Source organism: Salarias fasciatus, chromosome 10, assembly GCF_902148845.1.
Source record: "Salarias fasciatus chromosome 10, fSalaFa1.1, whole genome shotgun sequence".
Classification (NCBI taxonomy): domain Eukaryota; kingdom Metazoa; phylum Chordata; class Actinopteri; order Blenniiformes; family Blenniidae; genus Salarias; species Salarias fasciatus.
Genome location: NC_043754.1, coordinates 24,032,187 through 24,056,283, shown reverse-complemented (window position 1 = coordinate 24,056,283; position 24,097 = coordinate 24,032,187). Strand labels below are relative to the sequence as shown.

The 24,097-nt window shown below is 43.9% G+C and overlaps 1 protein-coding gene across 2 annotated transcripts; it reads left to right on the top strand.

The window, feature by feature from the left end:
* The first annotated feature begins 9,034 nt into the window (after positions 1–9,034).
* smg6 (SMG6 nonsense mediated mRNA decay factor) lies at positions 9,035–22,374 on the top strand. 2 transcript variants are annotated; one of them, XM_030100765.1, is made up of 19 exons: positions 9,035–9,148; positions 10,497–12,860; positions 13,044–13,236; positions 13,423–13,533; positions 13,650–13,756; positions 13,944–14,022; positions 14,855–14,965; positions 15,087–15,302; positions 16,366–16,427; positions 16,574–16,719; positions 17,312–17,425; positions 17,653–17,827; positions 18,528–18,747; positions 18,918–19,097; positions 19,322–19,489; positions 19,720–19,864; positions 19,949–20,205; positions 20,374–20,455; positions 20,586–22,374. In XM_030100765.1, exons 1-19 carry the CDS (start codon positions 9,057–9,059, stop codon positions 20,714–20,716), a joined length of 4,953 nt encoding a protein of 1,650 aa, XP_029956625.1. In that variant the 5' UTR covers positions 9,035–9,056; the 3' UTR covers positions 20,717–22,374. The 2 variants fall into 2 exon arrangements, with proteins under 2 accessions (XP_029956625.1, XP_029956626.1); XM_030100766.1 differs by having other exon boundaries at positions 9,051–9,147; positions 10,502–12,860.
* The last annotated feature ends 1,723 nt before the right edge of the window (positions 22,375–24,097 follow it).

The following is a 24,097-nucleotide window of genomic DNA, read 5'->3' as shown; positions in this document are numbered from 1 at the left end:
CTCGCTTAAAATGACTGCAAGTGTTTGGTGCAAAGCAATGATTTTTTTTTCTTTTTTTTTCGTTTTTTTTTTTAATGGAAATGCAATTTCAGGGAGAATAAATGCTCAAATGTCTCTATCTCGAAGCTAGATTTTTGTCGACACCTCTAGAGAGATGTGGCAGGAGTCGTGCGTAAGTGCATCCCGACTTTATATTCAACTCACATATTCTGGGAGATTTGGGGGAGACCCTCGTGCGTAAAGAAGTGTGTCAGACGTACGTAGGCGTGCGCAGTGAGAGACTCCTGGAAATGAGACGCATTTTGGACACAGCACTCCAATGTCCACTTGTGTTTTATTTCTTTTTCTTTTTTTTTTTTCTTTTCTTTTCTTTTTTTTTTAAAGAGTTTAGAAAGCTCAGAGTCACGTCACAGAAGAAGTTGAGAGAAAACTTCTGCCCCTGCACGCCTCCAGCCACTGCACGATACACCAGGTGTGGATTGTGACCCGCTCCGGCACCATCCACCCACACCACACCACACCTCTGCCTCCACACGCCCCCTCAACCATTAAGTTATGAATTGCTGATGATGTCCCTCTAACAAAGTGTGGGTTTCAAAAGAAACGCATATTTTGTTGTAGTTGACCTTTTAGTGAAGGTATGAATTCGAGGGAGGCTTTAATTCGTGCCTCTCCTTGAAAACGTTACGCCTCGTGAGTTTGGGATAAATGTCACAGGTAGAATGTTTTGTGATGTTCAGTTTGAGACACTTCTTTAAAACAATTTTTTAAAATTCTATGTTTTTTTTTCCTTTTCAGTATAACTTAACTGACTCTGAACTAACTAGTCATGCAGCTAAACAGCTAAGTGATGCTGCATAATCATGCTGAGCTGTTTGAGGTCGCCTGCCTTCATCACCACACCTTTCTTTATGTCTCTGTCTCTTCAAATCATAAAGGTCACTCTCATTGGCCCCCAGCCTTCACCGGAGAGTCTTTCAGTTCTCCACAGCCATGTAATCCAGCGCTGTTCAGCCAGGAGATTGATTTTTAATCTCAAGAACATATATCTGCTCTGAAGTCATTACTCAAACTTCAATTACTTTGCTTTACCTGAGGAGTTCAGCCATCTCTCACCGGCCGTCACACTGGGTGTCAAGTTCCTTGACCAGGTTGTAATGAATGGCCAAGGAAAAAACAAAGAAATCTATTACACCATCCTTGGGGAGACATGTGGATTACAAAGTTCCTCATAAACAGACAAATATGAGAAGTTTCCTACCTGTGGCTGAATTCAGAGCTTCTAATTTAAGTAAATCCACTGCGGATTTTCTTGTGGAATTAAGGCGAATTTATCTAATCTTTATGAAGAAAGGGCTTCTGTTTCAAAATCTTTATAGTTTTCTTTGGTCCCTTTCAGTCAAACTGTCCAACTGTGAACAATTCTGTTCATTTTAGAGTTTTGGGGCTCAGGGCATCAGGATTGTGTAGTTTTGTGCCATCTCTTGTACAATAACAAGTCATGGATTGATGTCAGTTTTACTTGGAAGTGTGTAGAGTTTCCATGTTCTCCCTGTACGTGTGTAGATTTTTCCCTGGGAACTTTAATTTCCTCCCACAGTACAAAAGCAGTCCTTTGAGTTTATTTGATGTTTCTAAATTGCCTGTATGTGTAAACCTGTGTGTGTATGTGACTGTCTCAGGGGTACTCTGCCTTTGCTCATAGTCAGCTGGGATCAACTCCAGCTTCTTGTTGGAAAATGTGTAAAAAAAAAAAAAAAAGATGAATTTCTGACTGGAAATGGTCCTTTTGCCTTACAGCAAGAAAGAGTCAAGTTCAATGTTCTAGTCAAGAAAGCTTTTATAAATAATACTCTATGGCTACTGGTGTGGATGGATGGATGGATGGATGGATGGATGGATGGATGGATGGATGGATGGATGGATAGACTGTTAATGATGTTACTGTTTTTCTAAGTGTATAAATTTCGCACATATGACTTTTGAAACTGCAGCGATAGATATCCTGATGTGAGCGTCCTGCTGAGATGAAAGGATTATCACAGCGTATAGTGACAGAAATCGATGGAGCGCCGTGGGAAATCAGGGTAATAATACTCCCATAGAGGCAAAACCAACATTATCTTCTATTGCCCATGATTGCATTTTGGTTATGACTCATGTTCTGTTTGTTCCTTCAGTTTGAGAGTTACCTTGCCTCAGACTGTCAAACTATCAGCCTTTGGCCTCAGAACTTTGGGGTCTTCACTCACAGCGGACAACCAGCAGCCTAAATGTGCTGACGTGTGGTTGAGGCTAAGTACTGGACAAATGTGTGAACACAAGCGTACACAATCCCATTTCCTCTTATTACACCCCACATGAATATGCAAGCGGTGGGAGGGGGAGCGGGGAGGATGAATGACTGAAACAGTGTGAATGAAATAGCTCCTCACTTGCTCCTTCTTTAATCTTGCCCTCCTTCTTGTTTTTCTGCCCAGCGTGCCAGAAAAACAAGCTGCTGCTGTGATGCTTTCCTTTGCGTGTTTGTGACGATTTCGTTGGCGTTATTTGTATTGTGCAGTGGATGATGTATTAAGTTTCACCCCTGACACCAAGCGATCGACCCACAGTCGGCGTCCAACTCGCTCGTGTTTTCAAACTTGATCGTGAATCGCTGTGCAGATCATTTCCTGTTGAAATCTCCTATCCGTTTGTCATGCCCAGTTGTTGGCTCTCTTTCTATCTCCTCATCTGTATTCCAAACAGAGAATGCAGTCAGATAAGAGAGAAAGAAAAAAAAAAAAATACTCATCCCTCCCATACTCTCCCCTCTCTCCTCACAACCGCCTACCTTGCCTTCCCACCTCCCCTTCTCCCATTCTGACTCATACTGAAATCCCAGTGAGCCCCCACGCCTCCCCACCTCCTCCCCTCCTCCCCACCGCCCCAGCCCTCCGCTCTCATTTGTGTTTTCTCTCCCTTTGATTGCCAAGCTGGCTCGAACGCAATGAGCAGGGCAAGAGAGAATGAGCAAATGAAAAAGATGGAGAGGGAGTGGAGGGATGGAGACAGGGAGGGTGAGGAGGAGGAGGGTGAGGAGGAAGACTGTGCTGCCAAACGTGCCTATAATGAGGATTCTGTCAAAGAGAGTCTGGAGGGGAGAGGAGAGCAGTGTGTGTGTGTGTGTGTGGAGGGGTGAGTAGTGGGTGGGTGCTGGTGGGGGTGTGTGTGTGGTGTGTGTGTTTGTGTGTCAGAGTGAGATGGAGGTTTGAAAAGTGTGGGTGTTTATTAGTGAAACCCCTCTCGCCCCCACATCGTTCCCTCCACTGTGTCTGTGCTCTTCTTGCCGACAAGATTTGTGAGTTCGTAAACTCACACTCACACACAGCGGCAACTCCACCTACACACACACACACGCACACACGGAAACTGAAGCATAGTCAGTTAATGTGAATGCATATCTTTCCAGAAACGTGTGTGTGGACACACAACATAAATCTGTGCATACCATGTGTAGGCTGTGATTAGAGCTGAGGCTGAGTTATGGGTAATGTTGTCAGCAGTTATGATGAATGGAAATCATTACAATGTCCCAACAAGAACACCTGTGTGAGCATTTTTTACGACCGCATTTGGTTTTCGACCTTTGGACTGAAGACATTTTGACAAAGCGATGACATTTCGGCTTGTCCACACTTCGTCACATCCAGGAGCTGTTTGAGGGTTAAGATTTGTCTTTAGAGTTAATATGTGATGGACTGCTCAACCTTTGTCCACTGTCGCTTTCGATGCAGAGGGACAGAAGACTGATGGATGGACAGAAAAGATGGAATGCACCCTCTGAGGATACACATTCTGAATGCTTCCTGATGGAGAAAGAAGCATGTCTGTCCTTCATTAGCGACATGTGTTCCTTGGTTGCAGGAGTCAATTATATACGGCTTCCCTGAAATCGACCTACCTGAGACGGCATGACAAGATTAGGCTCATGATTTCATTACGTCCACAGAGCATCTGCAGTCAGAGCATGCCCAGAACGGATCCTTTTACAAAGTCATATGGCGTCTCTTCTCATCTGCTGTAACCCTAACAGTGAGTCACACAAAACTTCACAACATTATGCCAAAGTCATATGCTGAATGTAATTAATGAGCGGCGCCGGCTGTGTGTGTGTGTGCGTGTGTGTGTGCGTGCGTGCGTGCGTGCGTGCGTGGGCAGTCGTCTGCGCATGTGTTGAAGGAGGGGTGTCTGTGTTGGAGTAAGGCATCTGTTTGCACAAGTTTACCGAGGAGATGATTGCTTTTTCTTTAGTGTGTGCGCTCATCAGGAATATTTTAATTTGCTTGTGTGAGTTGATGTATGTGTCGAGCTGTGCCCTTGCATCATGCACACCGATGCACACAGTCGAGACGAAATGGAGAAATGTCTGAAAATCAGGCGTAAAAAGTACAATTCATATGAAAAAGACCTACAGATGGGCGAGTCATGAACAAACTAGCGCTGCACAATCAATTCCAGTTAACTGTCTTTCACTGTCAGAGCTGCTTCCTGGGAAGCTCTGGACATATAACACAAACAAATGACAAAAAACACAACATTTAAAAGCCTGTGGTCTTTTGTTCCCATCTGTGTAGCTGGTCCCAGATGGCAGTGCCATAGTACTGGAGGCTTATCTTCAACACAGAGTTTTTTTTGGCTGCAGCCAAACGTTGTTAAAACACTTTGAATTTCATGGTGACCCAACCACGAGTTTCAACATTAGGAAGTTGTGCTTTTTTATACTCTTGGAAATGTGTTAATTTATTCAGCATAAGTTAACAATTGGGGCAAAATTCAGGGGAAAGATGATAAGTAATGAAATCTGATTAACATCTTTAATAGAAGTTTGATTAAATTAGTTCATGACACTTCGAATCCGTGCTACGTTGAGTTTCCTTATTTGAAATTCTCTCTTTTCTGTTTGGCTGCTTTGTTGACACATCGCTCCACATACTCTAACTCCCATTTTCTTTTCTTTCATTCCTCCCCTGTCACCCCTTCTTTTTTCCTCCTGAATTATACATTAAAAACCAGTTGAAATTGATCCACTGCAAACATCTGATGCCAGTAAATATGCGTCACACGCGCCAGTGGCCTCAGTCTGTCTTCCTCTGTGTTTTTCTGTCTGTCCGCACATGGCTTCTTTCATCGCTGCCCGTCTCGCTGCTGAAGACATGTCTCCCGTTCCAGTTGTCTCGCTTTCATCTCGCTGTCATCTTCATTGTCTTTCAGCCCAGCGTTTCCATTCTACTCTGACCTCAGCAACGTCCCCCTCCTACTGACTGTATTCCCCCATCTGTCCTCCTCCTTCTCTACTCCCAGTCATCTCTAAAAGTCATCTCCTCCCACCTCCCTGTGTCCCGGGGGATGAGATGGAGGGAGAGGGAGAGAGAGAGAGAGAGAGAGAGAGAGAGAGAGAGAGAGAGAGATGGGGGCCGCACAGATCAAGACAGAGCTGGGCTGGAGAAACCCCTGGTGTCAGAAATTCACCTGCAAAAACTCCCTGCTTCCCCCGCTTTTCTCATCTGTATTCATGGCCTCTCCTCCTCCTGTTCTCTCCGCCCCTCCCGCATCATGCCTCCTCACCTCTTCCTCGCTTCCTCTTCCTCCCTACCTCCTTCTCGTCTCTCCCTGCCTCCCCCTCTCTGTCCTTCTGTGTCTCTTGTCATCCTGCACTGCTCCACCTGCACTGTGTTGCAGCACTGACAGTCAGAACTCTGCTGGCACACACACACACACACACACACACACACACAGAGGGAGACACACGCCCACCACTTCCGGCAGCCCCCCTTCCCTCGTTCACATCTCTCCACTGCAGACACGAAACATTCTACAACCCCTGGTGTGCCAGTGCTTCATCAAGAGACACCGCCGGCTCGACATCAAAACACTCTTCTGCATTCACGCACGACATGGCTCATTGTTTATGCCGCACAGAAATAATTGTAATCACAAAATGGAAAACAGAAGGAGTTAATGATCAGAAGACAAGCATGATAATAATCATAGTGCAAGTGATGACTAATAATGTTAATCTTTCTTTAGCTGCAACATTATTTCACCAGAGAATATTATATTAGGCCTGCTGTAATAAAACATTAACGCTAAGAAATTAATAGATTAGAATCAAAAAATTTCTCTTCCTGCTTTAATGATGTTGGGTTTTACTCCTCTCAGGCTGTGTTACAGAAAAGTTGATTCTTATACAGTGTGAGGATTTTCCACAAATATGTTAAGCGTACACATATCTTAAAGAAGGCAGCGAAGAACCTTGGATGAATAATTTAGTGACAAGAGGGATGAAAAGGTATGGAGAGGAGAGGCTTCACTCTGGATGAAAAACCGTGTGTGGTGTACTACAGGAAGGACAAGCGATCCTGGCCCTTTAATTCGGTGTTGCTAGGGAAATGAAGGTGTTTACTCTAGCATCAGCCACACGGATGATGTCTGCATGAACTCTCCATGTTCCTCCTCAGATGCACATGCAAACACACACACACACACACACACACACACACACACACACACACACACACACACACACACACACACACATCCGCGCTCCAGTGTGTATCTTCGATTTTAGGGGACACTACATGCAGCTTACATTCATTTCCTGGGGATTTACTGTGATCTTATGTGTAACTACAGCCTGCCTCACTCTGAAGTTCTGCTAACATGTCTTCACCCCTCTACTCAGTCTCTCTCTCTCTCTCTCACACACACACACACACACACACACACACACACACACACACACACACACACACACACACACACACAAAGTCAATTCATATTGGAGTTATGATTGGAAGAGAGGTGAGGAAACGTGGTGGAATTACTTCAGACTGAGGAGGAAGAAAGTTTGTTACTGGGCCAATAAAAATGTTTGGATAAGTTGGTTAAAAAAAAAAGAAGAAAATCAAGAGAACTAGTAATCTGTCCTGACATCTAGTGGACAAATGCTGGAATGAAACAGTGTGTTCTCTACTGTAGGAAATGTGTATGTTGAGAGTACATCAGCAGACCCTGTCAGCCCCTTCCCCCAGGCCTCTTATGTAGGTCAAGGCCTGCGTAATAATTACATAACTATCAGGATGACACACATTTTACTCAACTGTAGCACGGACTGCTTGTAAAATCAGCATGTCAATGGATTTCAATTAACTGTAAATTAATTTATCATGTTAAAATAGTATGTTATCAATACAGCCAAAATGATCAAACACATATTCTCAAATGAGGGGTTAAGTTCTCATAAACGTATGACTCTTCCTACTCCTGATTGAGCATGCTAAGTTTTCATTTTCATTGTGTTTTTTTGTAGAATAGAATGAAAGAATGAAAGACCAGAGGTGAAGAGAATCAGCCATGGTAATTGTGAGGTCAGTAATTGTAATTTCTAAATAGTCTATATTAAAATTATTGAAAATAATAGTTGGAGGTAAAGAAGATGAGGATGTATACCTCTAATGAAGAGTACTTTGTCAATAAATGTAATCTTTTTCCTGATTCCATTACACGAGTTGCATGCTGTTATAAATAATCTATAACTGTGAATCAAACAGTTTTTAATTTTTAAACATTAACGGCTTCCTTAAATAAAAACCTAAGTTATTTTGTGACCATGATGTTTTGTAATTCTTTTGGTGAAAATAGCTCTTGATGATGACTCCAACCTATATCCCTATATCCCTGTAGGCGAGCCTAACAGAATCTTCTTCCAAATAAGGAACCTATTTCAAGCAGAATTTTAAATGTGAACAGTCATTATGCTGAGGCTTCAAGATGTCACATTACCCTACAATACAACCAGGTACAATCATCAATGACTCACCAGCAAGCTAAGATTTAATGACTCAAAATAGGTTTCTGCTCTCTCTTCACATCAAGAAGGTCTGCGTCCAAATACCAGCCAGGCATTTCTGTGTTGAGTTTGCATCTTCTCCCCAATGTGTGCATGGTTTTCCTCCGACTCCACTTGAGGTTAACTGTTGTGTCTAAGTAGCTCTTTGGTGAGTGTGAGAGTGCTTGTCCTGTGATGGACTGGTGATATGTCCAGGGTCTTTCCTCCACCCATCATTAGCTGGAATTGTCTCCAGTGCCCGTGACACCTTGCACATGATTAAGTGGTAGAAGATGGATGGATGAGCGGATTGCTGACTAAAAATACAAAACAAACAAACAAACAAACAAACAAACAAACACACAAATAAATAAATAAATAAATAAATTTAAAACACCTTTAATTTTATTGCATACCAAAAGGCCTTCCACCAAGCATGCTTCAATGACATTTTTCCTGTTATCTACTAGGTTTCTCTCTGACTATCCTCAAACTGCAACCAGTAGAGCAGACAGTCATCTCCTCTGAGCCTGGTTCTGCAAAGGGTTTTTCTTTTTTCCCGGGTTTTTCTTCTCCATTATCTCCTTTGCTCACGTGGAATTGGTTGGCCTTGAAACGGAATGACTGTGTTCATCTGGAGCTACAGAAATAAAACTGAAATGAATTGAAGCTAAGCATGGCTCTCATTCAAAGCCCTGTATTCAGTTATGCATTCAAAAGGCACACTGAGGGAAACTAATAAAACAGAACTGAAGTGCAACATAGTTCCAAACACCTGCATGTTTTTTTCTCTCTCTCTCTTTTTTTTAATCATTTTTTGAATTCATTTTTTACACTTGTGTTAGTTAAACTGAACAGAGCAATCAAACGAAAAAACAGACACACACAAAAACACCAGCTCAGATTCATATATAAACAAATAAAGATGCACAACATGAAATCAAAAAAATCCCTGCAATATGATGTTCTGGCTCAACGTATCTCAGATAGGGTTCCTAAACTTGTTTCCATGCAGCATACATGTCAGGTACTCCGATGGCATTAAATCCAACACTACACAAAAAGCGAACCGATAAATCGCCGACTCACAAGAAACTACTTTACCCGGCATGCTTTGCTCTGTTGAAGTGAAGCATGACCCTTGTGGGACACCGTACTGTTTGTGTTTGTTAGAGTGAGAGCCAAGATGGCGAACGAGCTGGACAGAGTACGAATCTCAGCTGCGGAACTCCGAGCTGAAGCGTCGAGTTCAGGCAACAGTAACGACTTTCAGAAAGGTAATATAGAGACGTCTGGCTCCAGGGAGAAGTGCGTCGCTGAAAAAGTTGGTTATCGTCCTGCTTAAAGTGTCCTAAGTGAGCTGAAAGTGGCTCGGGGAGTTGCTAAGTTTGGAAGCAGTTAATGTTGTTAGCTAGCTAGCCGCGGCTGTTATTCAGTCCCGCGTTGTTTCAAAAACGCCCCCTTCAACTGTTTGCAGCTTTTGTGCCACTATCCCCACTAATAAACCAACCGGCTTTGATGATCCGACTTCTAAAATCTGCTCCGAATCTCAAACCCTTTTATTATTATCACTGAAAATGTAGTTACTGTTCACTTTCATTTCGTCTGTCAGAAAGCTAGCTAGCGTCATTGCCCATTGAATCAACCTGTCGCTTAGAAAAGCTCTCGTATTAGGGAATTTAACTTTTTAACGAGGCCATTTTTTTTTCCAAATTTTCTTAATTTTTCAATTTTATAATGTTGCAGCCTGTTGCAATACTGGTAGTTTTGTGTCATTTAGAAATAAAAATAGAATAGACTTTATCTCACCATGAATAAATTTACCGTTAGAGAGGCTCGTAGAACACACAGGGGCTGCTGAAAGTGAGCAAATGTGCAAATAAAGAACAAGTAGAAAAAGAAAATCTTAGTAATAATATAATTGGTGTTTCTTTTGATATTATTATTATTATTTATTTTTTTGATGTTGCATCTCTTTGTTGTCTTGTTTAAAATGTAGTTTTGTTGATGGATCTCTGCAATTTGGTGTTTGTTTTCATTTGTCAACGTTTTATGTCTCTTTTGCATTTTGTTTGATTCGGTTGTGTGTTTGAATGGTTATGGGTTTTTTTTTGTCTCTTCTGTCATTTTACAATTGTTTTGTATCAGGCTGTGAATGTTCATGGTGACTTTTTCATCTCCTCACAGTTGTCAGGACCTTTGTATTCACCTCATTTCTCTTTGTGGTCATTATTTCAGTCAGTATCTCTGGAATAAAGTCATAATGTTGCATTTTAGGACTAAAATGCTGAAGTATAAGTAAAATGTCTACATGGCAACTATCTGCAGTTGCACTGTTACTGACCATGTAACTTTCTGAATGTGATTGATCTTATTTAAACTGTGCTCTAACATTAATAATGCTATTATTGCATCGTGTAAACGTGTGGCGTTGACCCACTAAAGACAAGTAATACCAACACCTGTCTCCTCATTATTGGTGAGCAGAGAATTCAAATAGAAAGAACTGACAGGCTTCCACCAAAAATGAATTAGTCTGTTGTTGATGTAGGTTGACATTTTTGTCACTGAAGTGTGTGTGAATATTGTGTTAGTTGTCATTTTTAATGTCTTAATTTCTTTCATTTCCAGAGGAACCACAGGAGCATCACTCACACAAGCAACAGAAAAAGCGTGAAGGTAAACGTCCTGATCTTCAGCGGTACCAGCCAGGAGCTGGCCAAGGACGACGCCATCGTGACAGTGAGGAGGGAGATCCCACTCAAAGTGATCTTTCACTTGGTGATTCATATGAATATGATCAACCATCGCAGAGTGAGAAAAAGGGTGTTTCTCAAAGTGTGTCCGAGGGACAAGGATGCACACACAGTGAGGGGGCGGACACTCAAAAGAAAGAAGACAGAATGAGAGGTAATGGTAGTAATACCCTGAGCTGTGAAACAGGCAGCCAGTCACAGCCTAAAGCAGATACACATGATGAAAAGAGCTTTGAAGAAAAAGAGCAAGATCACCAGGAACCTGCTGGAGCTACAAAGCTGGCAAAGAGAGCCCGCAAACCTGACAGGGAATTTTATCAACCTGGAAGCCGGAGAAGTGCACAGGGAAAGGAATCTGTAGGGAAGACAGAGCAAGATAAGCCTCCCCTCAAGAAGCTTGAGCAAAAAAATGAGTTTCAAAGAAGGACAGGAGAAAGGGAAGGGAGCAAAAAATGTGTGCAGAAACGGGGAGGGAAAGCTAAAGAAGAAACTACTGCACGAGAAATTCAAAGTTTATCTAACAAAAAGCAAGGAATCCCCCATGTCGATACAAGTCCGTTGCCTTCTGATACGTCCGTGGAGAAAATTACAAGTAAAATCGAAAAAATTAGCATTATAGAAAGGAGTAGAGACCAAGACGTTGGAGAATCAAGTAGCAGTAGAGGGGAAACAACTGATAAGGAAAGACGAGGTCTAGGTGCTGGAACAAAAGGTGAAGAAAAGTGTGAAAGGAAGAGAGAAAAGGGAAACCGCAGGAGAAAGGGAGTGGAGAAAGAGAAAAATCATCCATCAAGAGGAGACGACGAAGTGAGCGGAGCAGGACAGAACAGTCATAGTAAAGCTGAGAGGGAAAGAGTAAAGAATCCTCCTGAATGTGATGGAAAAAAAACAGACAGGGCAGGAGAGGCAAACCAAAGTAAAAGAAGAGAGAATCACAGAGAAAAACGAAGAGGAGACAACAACAACAACAGCGGCAGGTCTGGAGATATTGAGAAAGAAGCCAGGTCTGAAAAAAATTTCCACAGGACCTCTGAAAAAGGTGATAAGAGCTCATCTAATGCAAATGTCCCAATGGCAACCTCAAAGCGCTACTCTAAGTCAGACATTCGACGCTCCCGAAATCGTAACTACAGCAGCAGCTCAGCCAGCAGTCTGGATGGTCCTGGAGGAGGAATGCATGTGGAGAGCACCAAGTGGCCACGCTCAGGCCCCGGGCACAACAACAAAGAAGCCCCCTCAAACAGCAAGGAAGGACGAAGGAGTCATTTACAGAGCTGGACCACCAACGAGGAATCCTCCACCGAAGACGGAAGTGAGATGAGCGACAGAGCCGACAATCGGAGGAGTAGGAGAGTTGGGGAAGAGGAAGTGGGTAACGAGAGACGAAGGGAGGAAAGAAACAGAGCAAAGGGAGGCAAAGGTGGAGGCCGGGGAATCCTCAGGGTTTCACTCGAGAAACACTCCGTTTCCTCGTCACATAGTGGGGAGACACACAAACGCAAGCACGGCCTGACTCCTCGTGGCAGAGGTGGGGGGATTTTGGTGCTTCCAGCACGCACAGACATCTCGAACTCGCCAGAGGTGGGCCAAAGAATGCTCTTCGGTGGCTCAAGGGGAGCTGCAGCCAGTCGAAGCAGAGGTGGGAGAGGAGGGGGAGTAAGGCGACTCTGGGATCCAAATAACCCCGACCAGAAGCCCGCTCTCGCCAATGCTCAGTCTTCGCTGCATTCGTCTGTCCATCAGCCTGTATATCTTCAGACAGGGACTGGATACGGACAGCTTCACTTTCTGGATACGGATGATGAGGTGGCAGGCAGCCCTCCAGTCCCGCAGGGAGAGCATTTCCGATCCCAGCAAGCTGCTGCCATGGCCTACTACAAATTCCAAAACTCAGATAACCCATATGGCTACCCTCTGGCCACAGGCAATCCACATAATCCCAGCACCACCAACAGCCAGCGTTATCCATACCCGTACCACATGGGGCCATATCAGATGGCGAACGGCGTGTACCCCGGCCCCGGTGTGGGTCAGTTCAGTGGGAGCTACCGAGGAGCTGGTTACACACACACAGGAGCAGGAGGCGCCTTGACATTTGAAGAGGCGGAGCAACAAGCCAGAGGTGAGCTTGGGAGGCTGCTGAGAGCTGCAGACACACAGGAGCTGCAGCTCAGCAACCTGCTGTCCAGGGACAGAGTGAGCGCCGACGGACTGGACCGCATGACCCAGCTGAGGTGAGCATGTCGGGAGGATCTGGTTCTGATGTGTTAATAACCTTTTCAGAGCGTCTAAGTGTTTCTATGTTTCACTGTTATCTGTCTCTTCCTGCTTGTTTGACTGACACTTGCCAATAATAATAAACTCTGAACAAGGGAGTTGTTATGACCCCTCATTTAAAAAATTACATTTTTAAACAGATCGGACCTTCTGGGGCTGTACGAGCAGGTTGTGCTGACAGACATCGAGTTCTCAGACGCTCAGAATGTGGATCAGGCTTTGTGGAAGAACGTCTTTTATCAGGTCATTGAGCGCTTCCGACAGCTGCTTAAAGACACCAACTACGACAACGCGCCTCACATTAGGAACATGCTGCTGACACTGCTCGATGAGGTGAGGCACCAGATTAAACTTACAGTGTTTTGGACTTGTGTAAATAAATGGTCTCATCCAGACAGAATGAGATGCAAAACCAAAGAGCATTTTCAGTGCATGAGAGATGATCCCTTTGCATATTTGAACATAGCCAGTACAGTTTGCAGTTTTTACAGGAATACCAAACTGTTTTGTGTGACACAGGGAGCACAGTTCTTCGACATGCTGCTCCAGAAGCTCCAGACAGTGTACCAGTTTAAGCTAGAAGATTACATGGACGGCATGGCGATCAGGGCTCGGCCCTTACGCAAAACGGTACGTCTGCACACACTATTCACTGCATTTGTGTGGACCCTGCATGTTCTCAAAAAAAAAAAAAAAAAACAGTACTAAGCAAAGCTGTGAAATAGCACATGTTTTTGTTTTCAAAGGTGAAGTATGCACTTATAAGTGCTCAGCGCTGTATGATTTGTCAGGGAGATATAGCTCGCTATCGGGAACAAGCCAGTGACTCTGCCAACTATGGCAAAGCTCGCAGGTGAGTTGGGATTACAGTATTTTCACATTTCTGTTATTTTACTAATGAAATCATTCTAACCTATATTTGTTTCTGGACAACTGTTCATTCATAGACATCTAAATGTCTGATCTTTGTAACATCAGCTCCAGTAGTGAAGCCATTTTTCTTGACAGAATGACAAACATTTTTTTTTTCTTTCCCTCAGCTGGTACCTGAAAGCCCAACAGATTGCTCCTAAAAATGGCCGCCCGTATAACCAGCTGGCTCTGTTGGCAGTCTATACAGTAAGTAATGTAGTCCACGCTGTAAGGGTTAGACTTTGGGGCTCTGTTCTTCAGTAGGTTTCACTTGAAAGAAGCAGACAGATACCACACAGAAAAGTCTCAGTTCTCAGCTCAAATGTGATTATATTCTTATCTTTATTTAAGGAACAGTGTGTGAGAAACAGCTCTTTGAACACACAGTGTCCACATTGTACAGGATCAAAAGATTTTACTGTGGCTGCAGTGTCACTTTTTTAATTTTCAAAGCTCACTACATGAATCAGGGTAGACTGATTCATGTATTTCAATGTTGATAAAGCAAAGAGTCGTAGACAATAATCAGCAGTAGCTCTTCTGTACTGGAAGGAGGAAACAAAGCAAGCGCACACTGAATGGCACAAGCTGTGTTGGAAAATCATTAAGAGTGTGAAGTAGGACTTTTCAAATGAATGAATAAACTGCAGTGAGGCTCCATCAGGAAATCCTGGTCAGCTGCAGAAACAGAGAAGACAGACTGCAGTTTGTATGAGCACATAGAACAGAAGGAAACCAGTGGAGATCTATGGACTGACTTAAAGAAGCCCTGCCTTCATCAGAAGGTGTGCAAACCACTAAACCATTTGTCTTCACATCTTAATCAGATCATTCTCAAGTTCACATTTTTTTAAATATCTTGCAGTCCATACTGCATGCAGTGAAAGAACTGTGAATTATGTGCGTTATGTTTTTTTCTTTAACGGTTTTTGTGGCTTCCTGTGAGTCGGCTGTGGCACAGTTAGATTCATGATTTGTGTGCAGCATTGTGTGTAATCCCTCTGCTCTGTTTCTGTCGTCTCACCTCTGTCACATACAGAAGCGGAAATTAGACGCTGTGTATTACTACATGCGAAGCCTGGCAGCGTCCAACCCCATTCTGACCGCAAGAGAGAGCCTGATGAGTCTGTTTGAAGAGGCTAAGCGGAAGGTCAGGAACACACCCCGCCCACTACCAGTAGTTCAACTGACTTATAATTAATAATTTTTGTCTGGGGTCTCGATGGTACGATAGACCTCGTTCTTCATATTTGTAAACTGTTCTCTCGCAGACTGAGCAGCTTGAGCGAAGGAGAAAGCAGGAGCATGAGGGAGGCTCCAAGGGTCCAGCTGTCCGAGGAAGAGGACGGGGGGAAGAGGGCGCCCGTGTGGAGATCTGGATTCGCCCCAGCGGACAGGCAGCGGCGCCTTCCTCTCAGAGAGGAGGCAGCGAGTCCAGCAGGGACTCTGAACAGGACGGGGAGCTGGGTAGTCTCAGCGCGTCTGATGTAAGCACTCCTGTCTTTCCACCCCTCTCGTGCACACACGTACACGCACGTACACACACACACCAGCTCATACGAATCTCATACCTGTTCTTTTATATACTCAAACACATCTATTTTCAATATTTGTCTTGGTTTAATCAAGGTTGTGCCTTGAGACTTTTTTTTTTTATAAAGATGAAAGCTTAATTTCTATTCCCTTTGTGCAGTTTCATTCCTTTCATACAGCTTGAACTCTGCATTATGTCTTTTTTCTTTAGTTTTTATTAATTCTCTCAGTCCTCCTTTCCTTCATTCCCTTTCATTTAATTATTTTTTCAGCCCTCTTCAGTTTTTTTCAACTCATTCTTTTCGTCTGTTAATGCCTGCATTGACTCGTGGTCTTTTTATGAGCTGGGAGAAGTACTTGGATGCAGTCACTGAAGGTTCCTCCATTTGTTTGCTGCTATTCCACCAATAATCAGCGAGTGAGAGTATAGAGAGGGGATATGACTACATCTTGTCTACAGAGAAGACATTGAACATGCAACGCAGCAGCAGCTCGGATTCTCAGTTTTATCACTGAGAATGTGTTTGGGAATAAAGTTGAGTTTTGGTTTCTGCATTTTTGACTCGTCTTCACCGAATTCATAAATGTATACAACATGTCAATAGACTTGCTGCTTGTTGTCCTTGTACTGCACCTGTTGAACTTTAACCTGCCAATAGCTTAAACGTCGCATTCATTTGTTTAGTTTAATTGTTTATGTCGCTAAAAGTCAAGGTGAGCCGATGTTTTTGCTTTATTTCCTCTATGTTGTCCTTATGTGTACCTCTCTTGTCATGTTTGTGTATCTCTGGCCTCAAACGCCTGTAAGTCCCATTTCCTCCCAACTGTATTGTTTGTTTTCCCAAGAATATCACAGTGTTGACGTCAGCTCTAAACCTTCTCTCATTGAATGAAGAGATGTTTTCTTGTGTTGCGCTGCACTTGTAGGTTTGCAGCTAAATAAAAAAAAAAGTGTTGCACAACGATGAGTAACACTTTCTTTAAAAAATTTATTTCGGCCTTCTTCTCTTTCTGCAGCTGAACAAGAGATTTATTCTGAGTTTTCTCCACGCACACGGAAAGCTCTTCACTAAAGTGGGGTGAGTGGTGTCTCGTGTGTTCCAGCTCTTAAGTTCAGGGACTCAATCAGTCTCAAAGGGATGAAAATGTGATTCAAGAAAGAAAATAATTCCTGGGTTTGTTTCGCTCCTGGATTGGCATAAAAGTGTCTGTCTCACCTTGGCAGTATGGAATCCTTCCCTGGAGTGGCGAGCCGCGTTCTGCAGGAGTTCAGGACGCTGCTGCAGCACGGCCCGTCTCTGCTGGGCAGCACCCACCTGCTGCAGATCATCACCATCAACATGTTCACCATACACAACGCGCACAGCAGAAGTGAGGCCGCACGCCCCTCGACACACAATTATCCTCATAGATTTGATTTGCTTTCATATCGGGGGTGTCAAATGTTTGGCCCGCAGGCCAGAAGTGGCCCAGCAGAGAGTCCGGTACAGCCCACAAGATGAAATATGCGAGCTGTGAGAAATTACGACATTAGCTATGATGTATCATTTGCCCACAAAGACAGAGATTTAGAGTTCTCGTTTTTTATATATCGTAATGCTACTATTTACCTGTCCGGCCCACTTGAGATTAAATTATGTTGTTTGTGAACCTTGAATTAAAATTAGTTTGACACCCCTGCTTTAAAGTATGTGTCTGAGGTTGTTCATTTTTTATTTCTTCCAAACCAACAATGGTGAGTTCATAATACTCATGAAAGGATAGTAGCTCTACAGGCAGTGCTCGTCTAGGAACTGAAAAATTGGGCAAATTGCAAAGCAGCACTCAATATGCATTCTTTAATTACAAGTATTTCAGTGTTTACTCAATGAAGAAGTAGCATATTTGCATTTGGATCAGGTTCTTGAGATCACAGCGTGCTGCAGTTGTACACAGATCCTTCAAGTATTCTTGTCTCCGCCAGGTGAGGAGGGAGAGGTACGAACTCTTTTGCAAGAGCAAAGCACTGCCCTGGGCCTCGGCATGTTTGCTCTGCTGGTGCAGCGCTGCACAGAACTTCTCAAAGAAACTCCTACAGGTACATCCTCACATTTGATCCGCAGGATTTATTTAAAGCTCTCCTGCTGTTCTGTTCAGGTACTTTAGATTTAAGCAAGTGTAAGTTACTAAACCGTGTTTTATTAACATGTGACGGGACACTTTGTGAAGTTTATGTCAGACTTTGGTATCCTCTTGAGCATTTTCTGACTGTGAACGTGTCTCAGTTTGATGGTACGCTGCTCATATACATCTCTTCTCTTTCAGAACAAGTCCCTGTGGGAGACGGAGAGGAGGAGGGTAAAGTGGAGGAGCTGGAGGGGATTGTGAGAGTCTCAGCCTTCCCATTGGATCTCAAAGAACTGCTGCCAAGCATCAAAGTCTGGTCTGACTGGATGTTGGGACACCCCGACCAGTGGAACCCACCTCCCTGCAGCATAGAGTGAGTGTTCCAGACAGGCCCCTCCAGCTTCTACTACATTTCTACAATGCATTAATGCAGAACTGCCTTTTTATACTGTTCACGCTTGTCACGGTCCAAATTATTAGTAGATTAGTAATCTATTTACATTATTACTATTCTGTATTTGGGAATGTAGATGGATTTAACTCCAGAAGGAAACTGTGACACAGATCTTGATCTAAATGGGATTTTCTAATGAAACGATGAATAAAATGACAAATCCTTGTGATTTTACGTAATCCTGATGATGTTTACTTGTGACATCTCCCCGACATTAACCAACACACTGCTAAATGCTGCTTGGTGTTAAACTAAAAGATGAGGTAATGTACAGTGTCTGTCTGGAGCTTTTTATATGAAACGTGCTGGAAACAGTCACATGAGGAACAAAAATGACACATTTTTTGTATTTCAAACAAAACAGTTGTGTGCATTTTCCTTTTAAAAGGTCCCTCCAGTCTTTATGGAGACAGACTTTAATTTGTTTCTCTGCTCGCTGTAATGCTCGCGCTCTCACCAGCCGAAATATGTGAGGACAAACACCTGGAAAGACACATTCTACACTGGATTTGATCTTGGTGTTGGACTGACACATTGTCATCAACACTGTAAATGAATGCATGGATAGACACTTTAGTCATATTCATGCTCTTAAACTTCCTTCCTCCCTGCTGCAAAGGTCGAGCCCTGACGTTTGGCAGTGCCTGGCGGACCTGTGTAACGTCCTGGCCACTGTGGATCACGAGGAGGTGCTGCTGTACAAAGCCGACACGGAGGAAGTGGAGGGCGATGAGGAGCTGACGGGGCTTCAGCTGAAGGAGGACAGGCTGCTGGCAGGCTTTGTCCCTCTGCTGGCTGCTCCGCAGGAGCCGTGCTACATAGACAGACACACTGACGTGGTGAGCAAAGCAAAAAGCCTTCATATTATTGTCCTGTGACACAGATGACCCCGGGCATTCTTAAAATAATGTGGAAATGCTGATTATTTGCCTGTTCAGTGCCAGGGTTTTACTTTCAGCACATCTGCTGGCAGTTTGTCTGCACTTACACCCCCGTCCTCTTTCCTCAGGCAATAGCAGCGGATTGCAAGCGAGTGACGGTGCTGAAGTACTTTCTGGAAGCTTTGTGTGGACAGGAAGAGCCTTTGTTGGCTTTCAAGGGAGGCAAATACGTCTCTGTGGCAACTTCTCCACCACCTAACCACTCAGTGGATCCGCGGAGCAGACAGGAGTCTCTGACGGAGCGAGAGGTGACTGTCTCTCCCACTCTCCATCTAATAGCCTGCCCTCTTCACGAAGCTCGCTCTGCTCTTTTCATCTGAGTGCCTTCCTTTCTTTAAACTTTTTCTTCCACAAAATTATGGAATTGCAAAGTGAAGATTTCATTGCAGATGTGCGGAAGCTGTCATTTAAGTGAAAGCAAAATTGGAGAAAATGTGTTTTCTTCTTCTTCTTCTTCCTGCCTGTTTGTCAGAGCGATGACGTCATCCTGGAGGCAGAGTCCTCTCTCTCCGCCTCCGAGGAAGAGGAGGACGCCGAGGAGGCGGCCGACAGCGAGAACGACATCAGGCAGCTGAAAGCCCGACGCCACGCCCTCGCCAACAAGCTGGCACAGCAGCAGAAGCGCAGAGATAAAATACAGGTAAAGCAGTTGTGTACATTTGTACAAAACACGCCAAGCAACCTGCCGGTTCTAATCAGAAGGTTTTGAACCATTTTCTGTGTGTCAGTGTTGGATTAGTTTTCCATGCGTATTCTTATCAGGCGATACAGATCATATCTGTGCCCACGTAAGTGTGGCTGAAGTTTTGAGGAGCCGAATTCCACATCATTGTGAGTGTGTGTGTGTGTGTGTATGTGTGTGTTTTGCAGGCTGTACTGCAGACCAGTGGGCAGTTGGAGCTGGAAGTGAGGCCTCTCTTCCTGGTTCCGGACACCAACGGCTTCATTGATCATTTGGAAGGGCTGAACAGACTCCTTCAGTGTGGAACATACATCATAGTTGTGCCACTTATTGGTGAGAGTTGAAGGGAAAACGAAAAGTGATCACTTTGATGATCATTAAATTGTGGTGTTGTGACTTGTGAAAATCTTCTCCCAGTGATTACTGAGTTGGACGGCTTGGCTAAAGGCCAGGACAGTTTCGGCGGAGGAGCGGGAGGACGCAGCGCCGGCGCTCGTGGCAACTACAATGTCAGCGCGGCTCACGCGCGCGCCGTGCAGGAGAAGGCTCGGTCGGCGGTGGCGTTCCTGGAGAAAGGCTTCGAAGCCAGAGAGCCGTGCCTCAGGGCGCTGACGAGCAGAGGAAATCAGCTGGAGTCGATCGCCTTCCGCAGCGAGGACACGTCGGGACAGCAGGTACGAGTTCAAAACAGCCGTTGATCCACTGCTTTCACAAGACTTTTTTTACCTTTGTCTTGTAGAAATAATGCGACTGAGTAGAACCCTACTAGTGGAAAATATAATAGGTAGAAGATGAAACTGTTTGGAGAATTTTTCAGGTTTTTTTTCTTTTCTGTCTCTCAGGGGAACAACGATGATGTGATTCTGTCCTGCTGCCTTCACTACTGCAAAGACAAGGCAAAAGACTTCATGCCCCATCAGAGAAGTACGTATCATTCACTGTAACTTGGTCTTAACTCATATCTCCTCATAGCAGGACGACACGTCCCACAGACTGATGTAAATAAAGTGCTCTGAGTGTGTGCCTCACTCCTCTGTGGCTCCCTGACAAACAGATGGGACAGTGAGGCTCCAGAGAGAGGTGGTCCTCCTCACGGACGACCGCAACCTGCGCGTCAAAGCTCTGACCCGCAACGTCCCCGTGAGAGACATCCCTGCTTTCCTCAGCTGGGCCAAGGTGGGCTGAACCAGACCAGACCAGACCAGACCGGGCCGGAATGGAAGGAACCCAACTGCTGAAGCCTGCTCGTCTCTCAGCCAGGAGGACACACTTACAGCGGAGGGAGAGGATGTGATGAAGAATGCGAGGAACCACCTCTTGCGAAACAAAAGCAAATGTAGTGAGAGCAGAGTGGTTTCAGCGAGCTTCTCCCTGTTGCGACGGAGTGCGTGCGTGTGTGTATTTAAGATCAGCGAGCTTCCCCAGCGAGCGGCGGCGAGACTTGAAAAGTCTCAGAGAAAGGCTGGAAGTGGAAGGGAGGACGGAGGTGAAAGTGAGTGGATTGATTTGCAGGTTGCTCTGTCCAGCCTCGCAGCTTTGAGCCTCTTAAGTGTGCACTCTGCAAGCAGAATAAAAATTTGGAGCGGATGATAGAAAGAGGGGAGGGGGAGAGAGGGAGCGCGTCTTCCAGTCTTTTCGATTGGTTACAGACCGCAGCAGTGAAGGTCTGAAACTGCACCTTCACACCTCCGAGAGCCCAGACTTCCACGCCGCTCTGCCTTTTGCAGCAGAGCCGAGAGAAACTGCCGGGCGGTCTCTGTCAGTACAGACAGACGTGGCTGATTGCAGGGAGGGTAATCAGAAGCCCTTGTGCGCTCTCGTCACTGCCGAGTCTGCAGGTACGGCGTTCCCTGCACAGCCAGGGAGCCCTCCATGCCTGTTCAGTATCTTAGTTCTTACTCCAGTTTAATGCTAATTTAACTTCTGGTGTTGTACGGAAACCTTAACTACAACACAAACATTGATTTGTAATTGTTTTTTTTTGTGTTCAGTTTTAAAGATGTTTTATTTAATTCATAGCGTTCTCAGATAATAAGCCTCTGCAGAGTTTTCTCCAGACTTTCATGAATTGAATCCATTTGGTACTTGAGATACAGTTTTATTTGTAAATACTTGATTCATTTTTGGTTTTCCACAGTAGTTTTTCTTTGTGTGTTCGATGAATTCAGAAAATTGAACATTTGGGGTGGTTGAGTGAAATGAAATCCTGCGTAGTAACATAAAGTCCTGGAGGATGACTTTGCAGAAACTTTATTTTCGAGAACCGCCGGTGGCTTTATTTCCCATTCGTCTTCACACTCTAGGCTCCTTTTAGTTTCCACCACAACAGTTATATCATTAATACAAGACGTTCTCCAGATGTGATTTTTTTTTTAAAATCTTTTTTCTAGTTAATGTACTCTGTTCTTCTGTCGAAACACACTTGCTATAGTATAGGCTGTAAAAACAGCAACAATTCCACATTGTCAACAAGCATTCAGACATAACGGCAGTGCTTGGTATTTCCCCGTCTTGCAGGCAGAGTGCATGCTACTCTGTTTGAATGCTTTTAGGTTGATCCTCTGGTATCAAATGCAGCTCATCCGTATGCATTGAAAATAATTATTGCAAATAAAAACAGCCGCCGTGCTCTATTTGTCCTGTGTAGTTTCAGCCAGGCTCGTTCAACTGTGATCATTTTATGGTTTTTGTGTGATCATTTATTCTTTCCTTCAGACGCTTTGTTTTGGTGCCGTTGTAGTATTCAGTGTGTGGAGTAATCCTGCCGTTTTAGTGTCGTAGAATAATATTTAGCTTAATGTTAATGACATTTTCATCAAACACCAATAAAAATGTTTCGGAGCCACCGGTGTCACTTCAGTGTCAACATGTCTTATATTAAATCCCAGCAATCCTACATGCACAGGCCACGTGCATCCATCTTCTTTGTCCAGCATGTTTAGAATCCTCAAAGGTAACTGAAATACTGGCAGCTTTCTGCCTGCACTGGTCGGGGTTACAGGATAATGGAGTCCACATCAGGCTAAAGATCATGATTGTAAGAAAAATCCTCTCTGTTCAACTGAGGATATTTGACCTGTCAAAAGAGGAGAAGAAACAGACTCCACTAAACACATTAACGACGAGACTGTTCTGTCCACGTGTCTCTGTGAGTCATGACATGAGTGACAACGAGGCAGCGTCCTCCATGCCAGGACCCTGAAAGCAAAATAAGGCCCATCTGTCCAGAATTCACTGATCTATATCGGTGCTTCTCCATTATTCCAAATGATTCCAACATCTTTTTAAACTAAGATCTTTAGATTTACAATAATGTTTTAATCAGTGGATGACAGATTTTGGACTTTGTTGACATTCTTGTGAGAAATCATGTTTAATACTTGCGATCGCTGGCCTCATTAAAGGAAGAAGCCATTTTTTAAACTCACAAAACTGCAATTATGACAAGAAACAACAAGAAGCATAAACATGGAGAAAGCTTTACATGTGTGCCCTCATGTGGCAGCTGGAGATATCAGGTAAGGAGGCTGGAACAGGAAGACTGAGGACCAGTGGTTCATGTAAGGATGTCAAACATCTCAGATCAGTGGGAGACATACAGTTGAATGCAATTTAATGCTGAGAACTGTGAAATAGTACCGTAACAACCTTCAAGTTTAAACTTTAAAGTTTTTCTTTGTTGTGGTGCAGAGTATACGTGATGAACATATCTATATTTTAACAAAAACAAGCAATTACTACTAAAAATTACTGCAATCTCAACATGAAGTTAATTTTAATGATGCAAAATACAGTGAGATGTAAAAAAAAAAAAAAAAAACTCCTCCTGTACCTGTTGCGTTAAGTGTGTTTTAACAAATTCATCCTGACAGCGTGACTTTGAGGCAGATGTAAGTTTCTTTCATATCCCAGCTTGGGTGGACACCCTGAGCTGTCTTCAAAGACAGGAGAAATATGAGACTATTTAAAGGTCAATCATGTAAAGGTCGTGGTTTGGAATCTGCATGTTCTTCCTGTGTGTGCATGTTTGCTCCAGGTATTCCACTTTCCTGTCTCAAATTTGAGGTTCATTTGTATCTCCACGCTCAGTGACTTATTCAGGGTGTGTTCTATCTTTGCATTTATTTAGATATGGTAATATTTGCTCCATTGCCCTGCAACCATAAATTAGATAAAGCAGTATGAATGGATGTTTTCTTGAAAAAAAAAATCAAAATCAAATAACCATCAGGGTTTACGGGTCTGATACTTAAACTCTGCATTGTTCAGGGACATTGCTCACATGGTGCACTGCATGATGGGAGCATGGAGGCTGCTCTGTATTCACCATCACATGATATAACTCACTTGGCTCCAACAAGAAGCCGGGTGTGAATTCATCCCGAGGAAGCGTGGGACCGATGCTCTTCTCACATGTAACATCTGTAAACGGCAACAAGAACACACACGGCACACACTCTTCCAGTTGGAACAAAGACAAATATCTATTGTTGTATTGTGGGAGGTGTGGGGGAGGGAGGTCATGTATTTACATTATATATATATATATATATATATATATATATA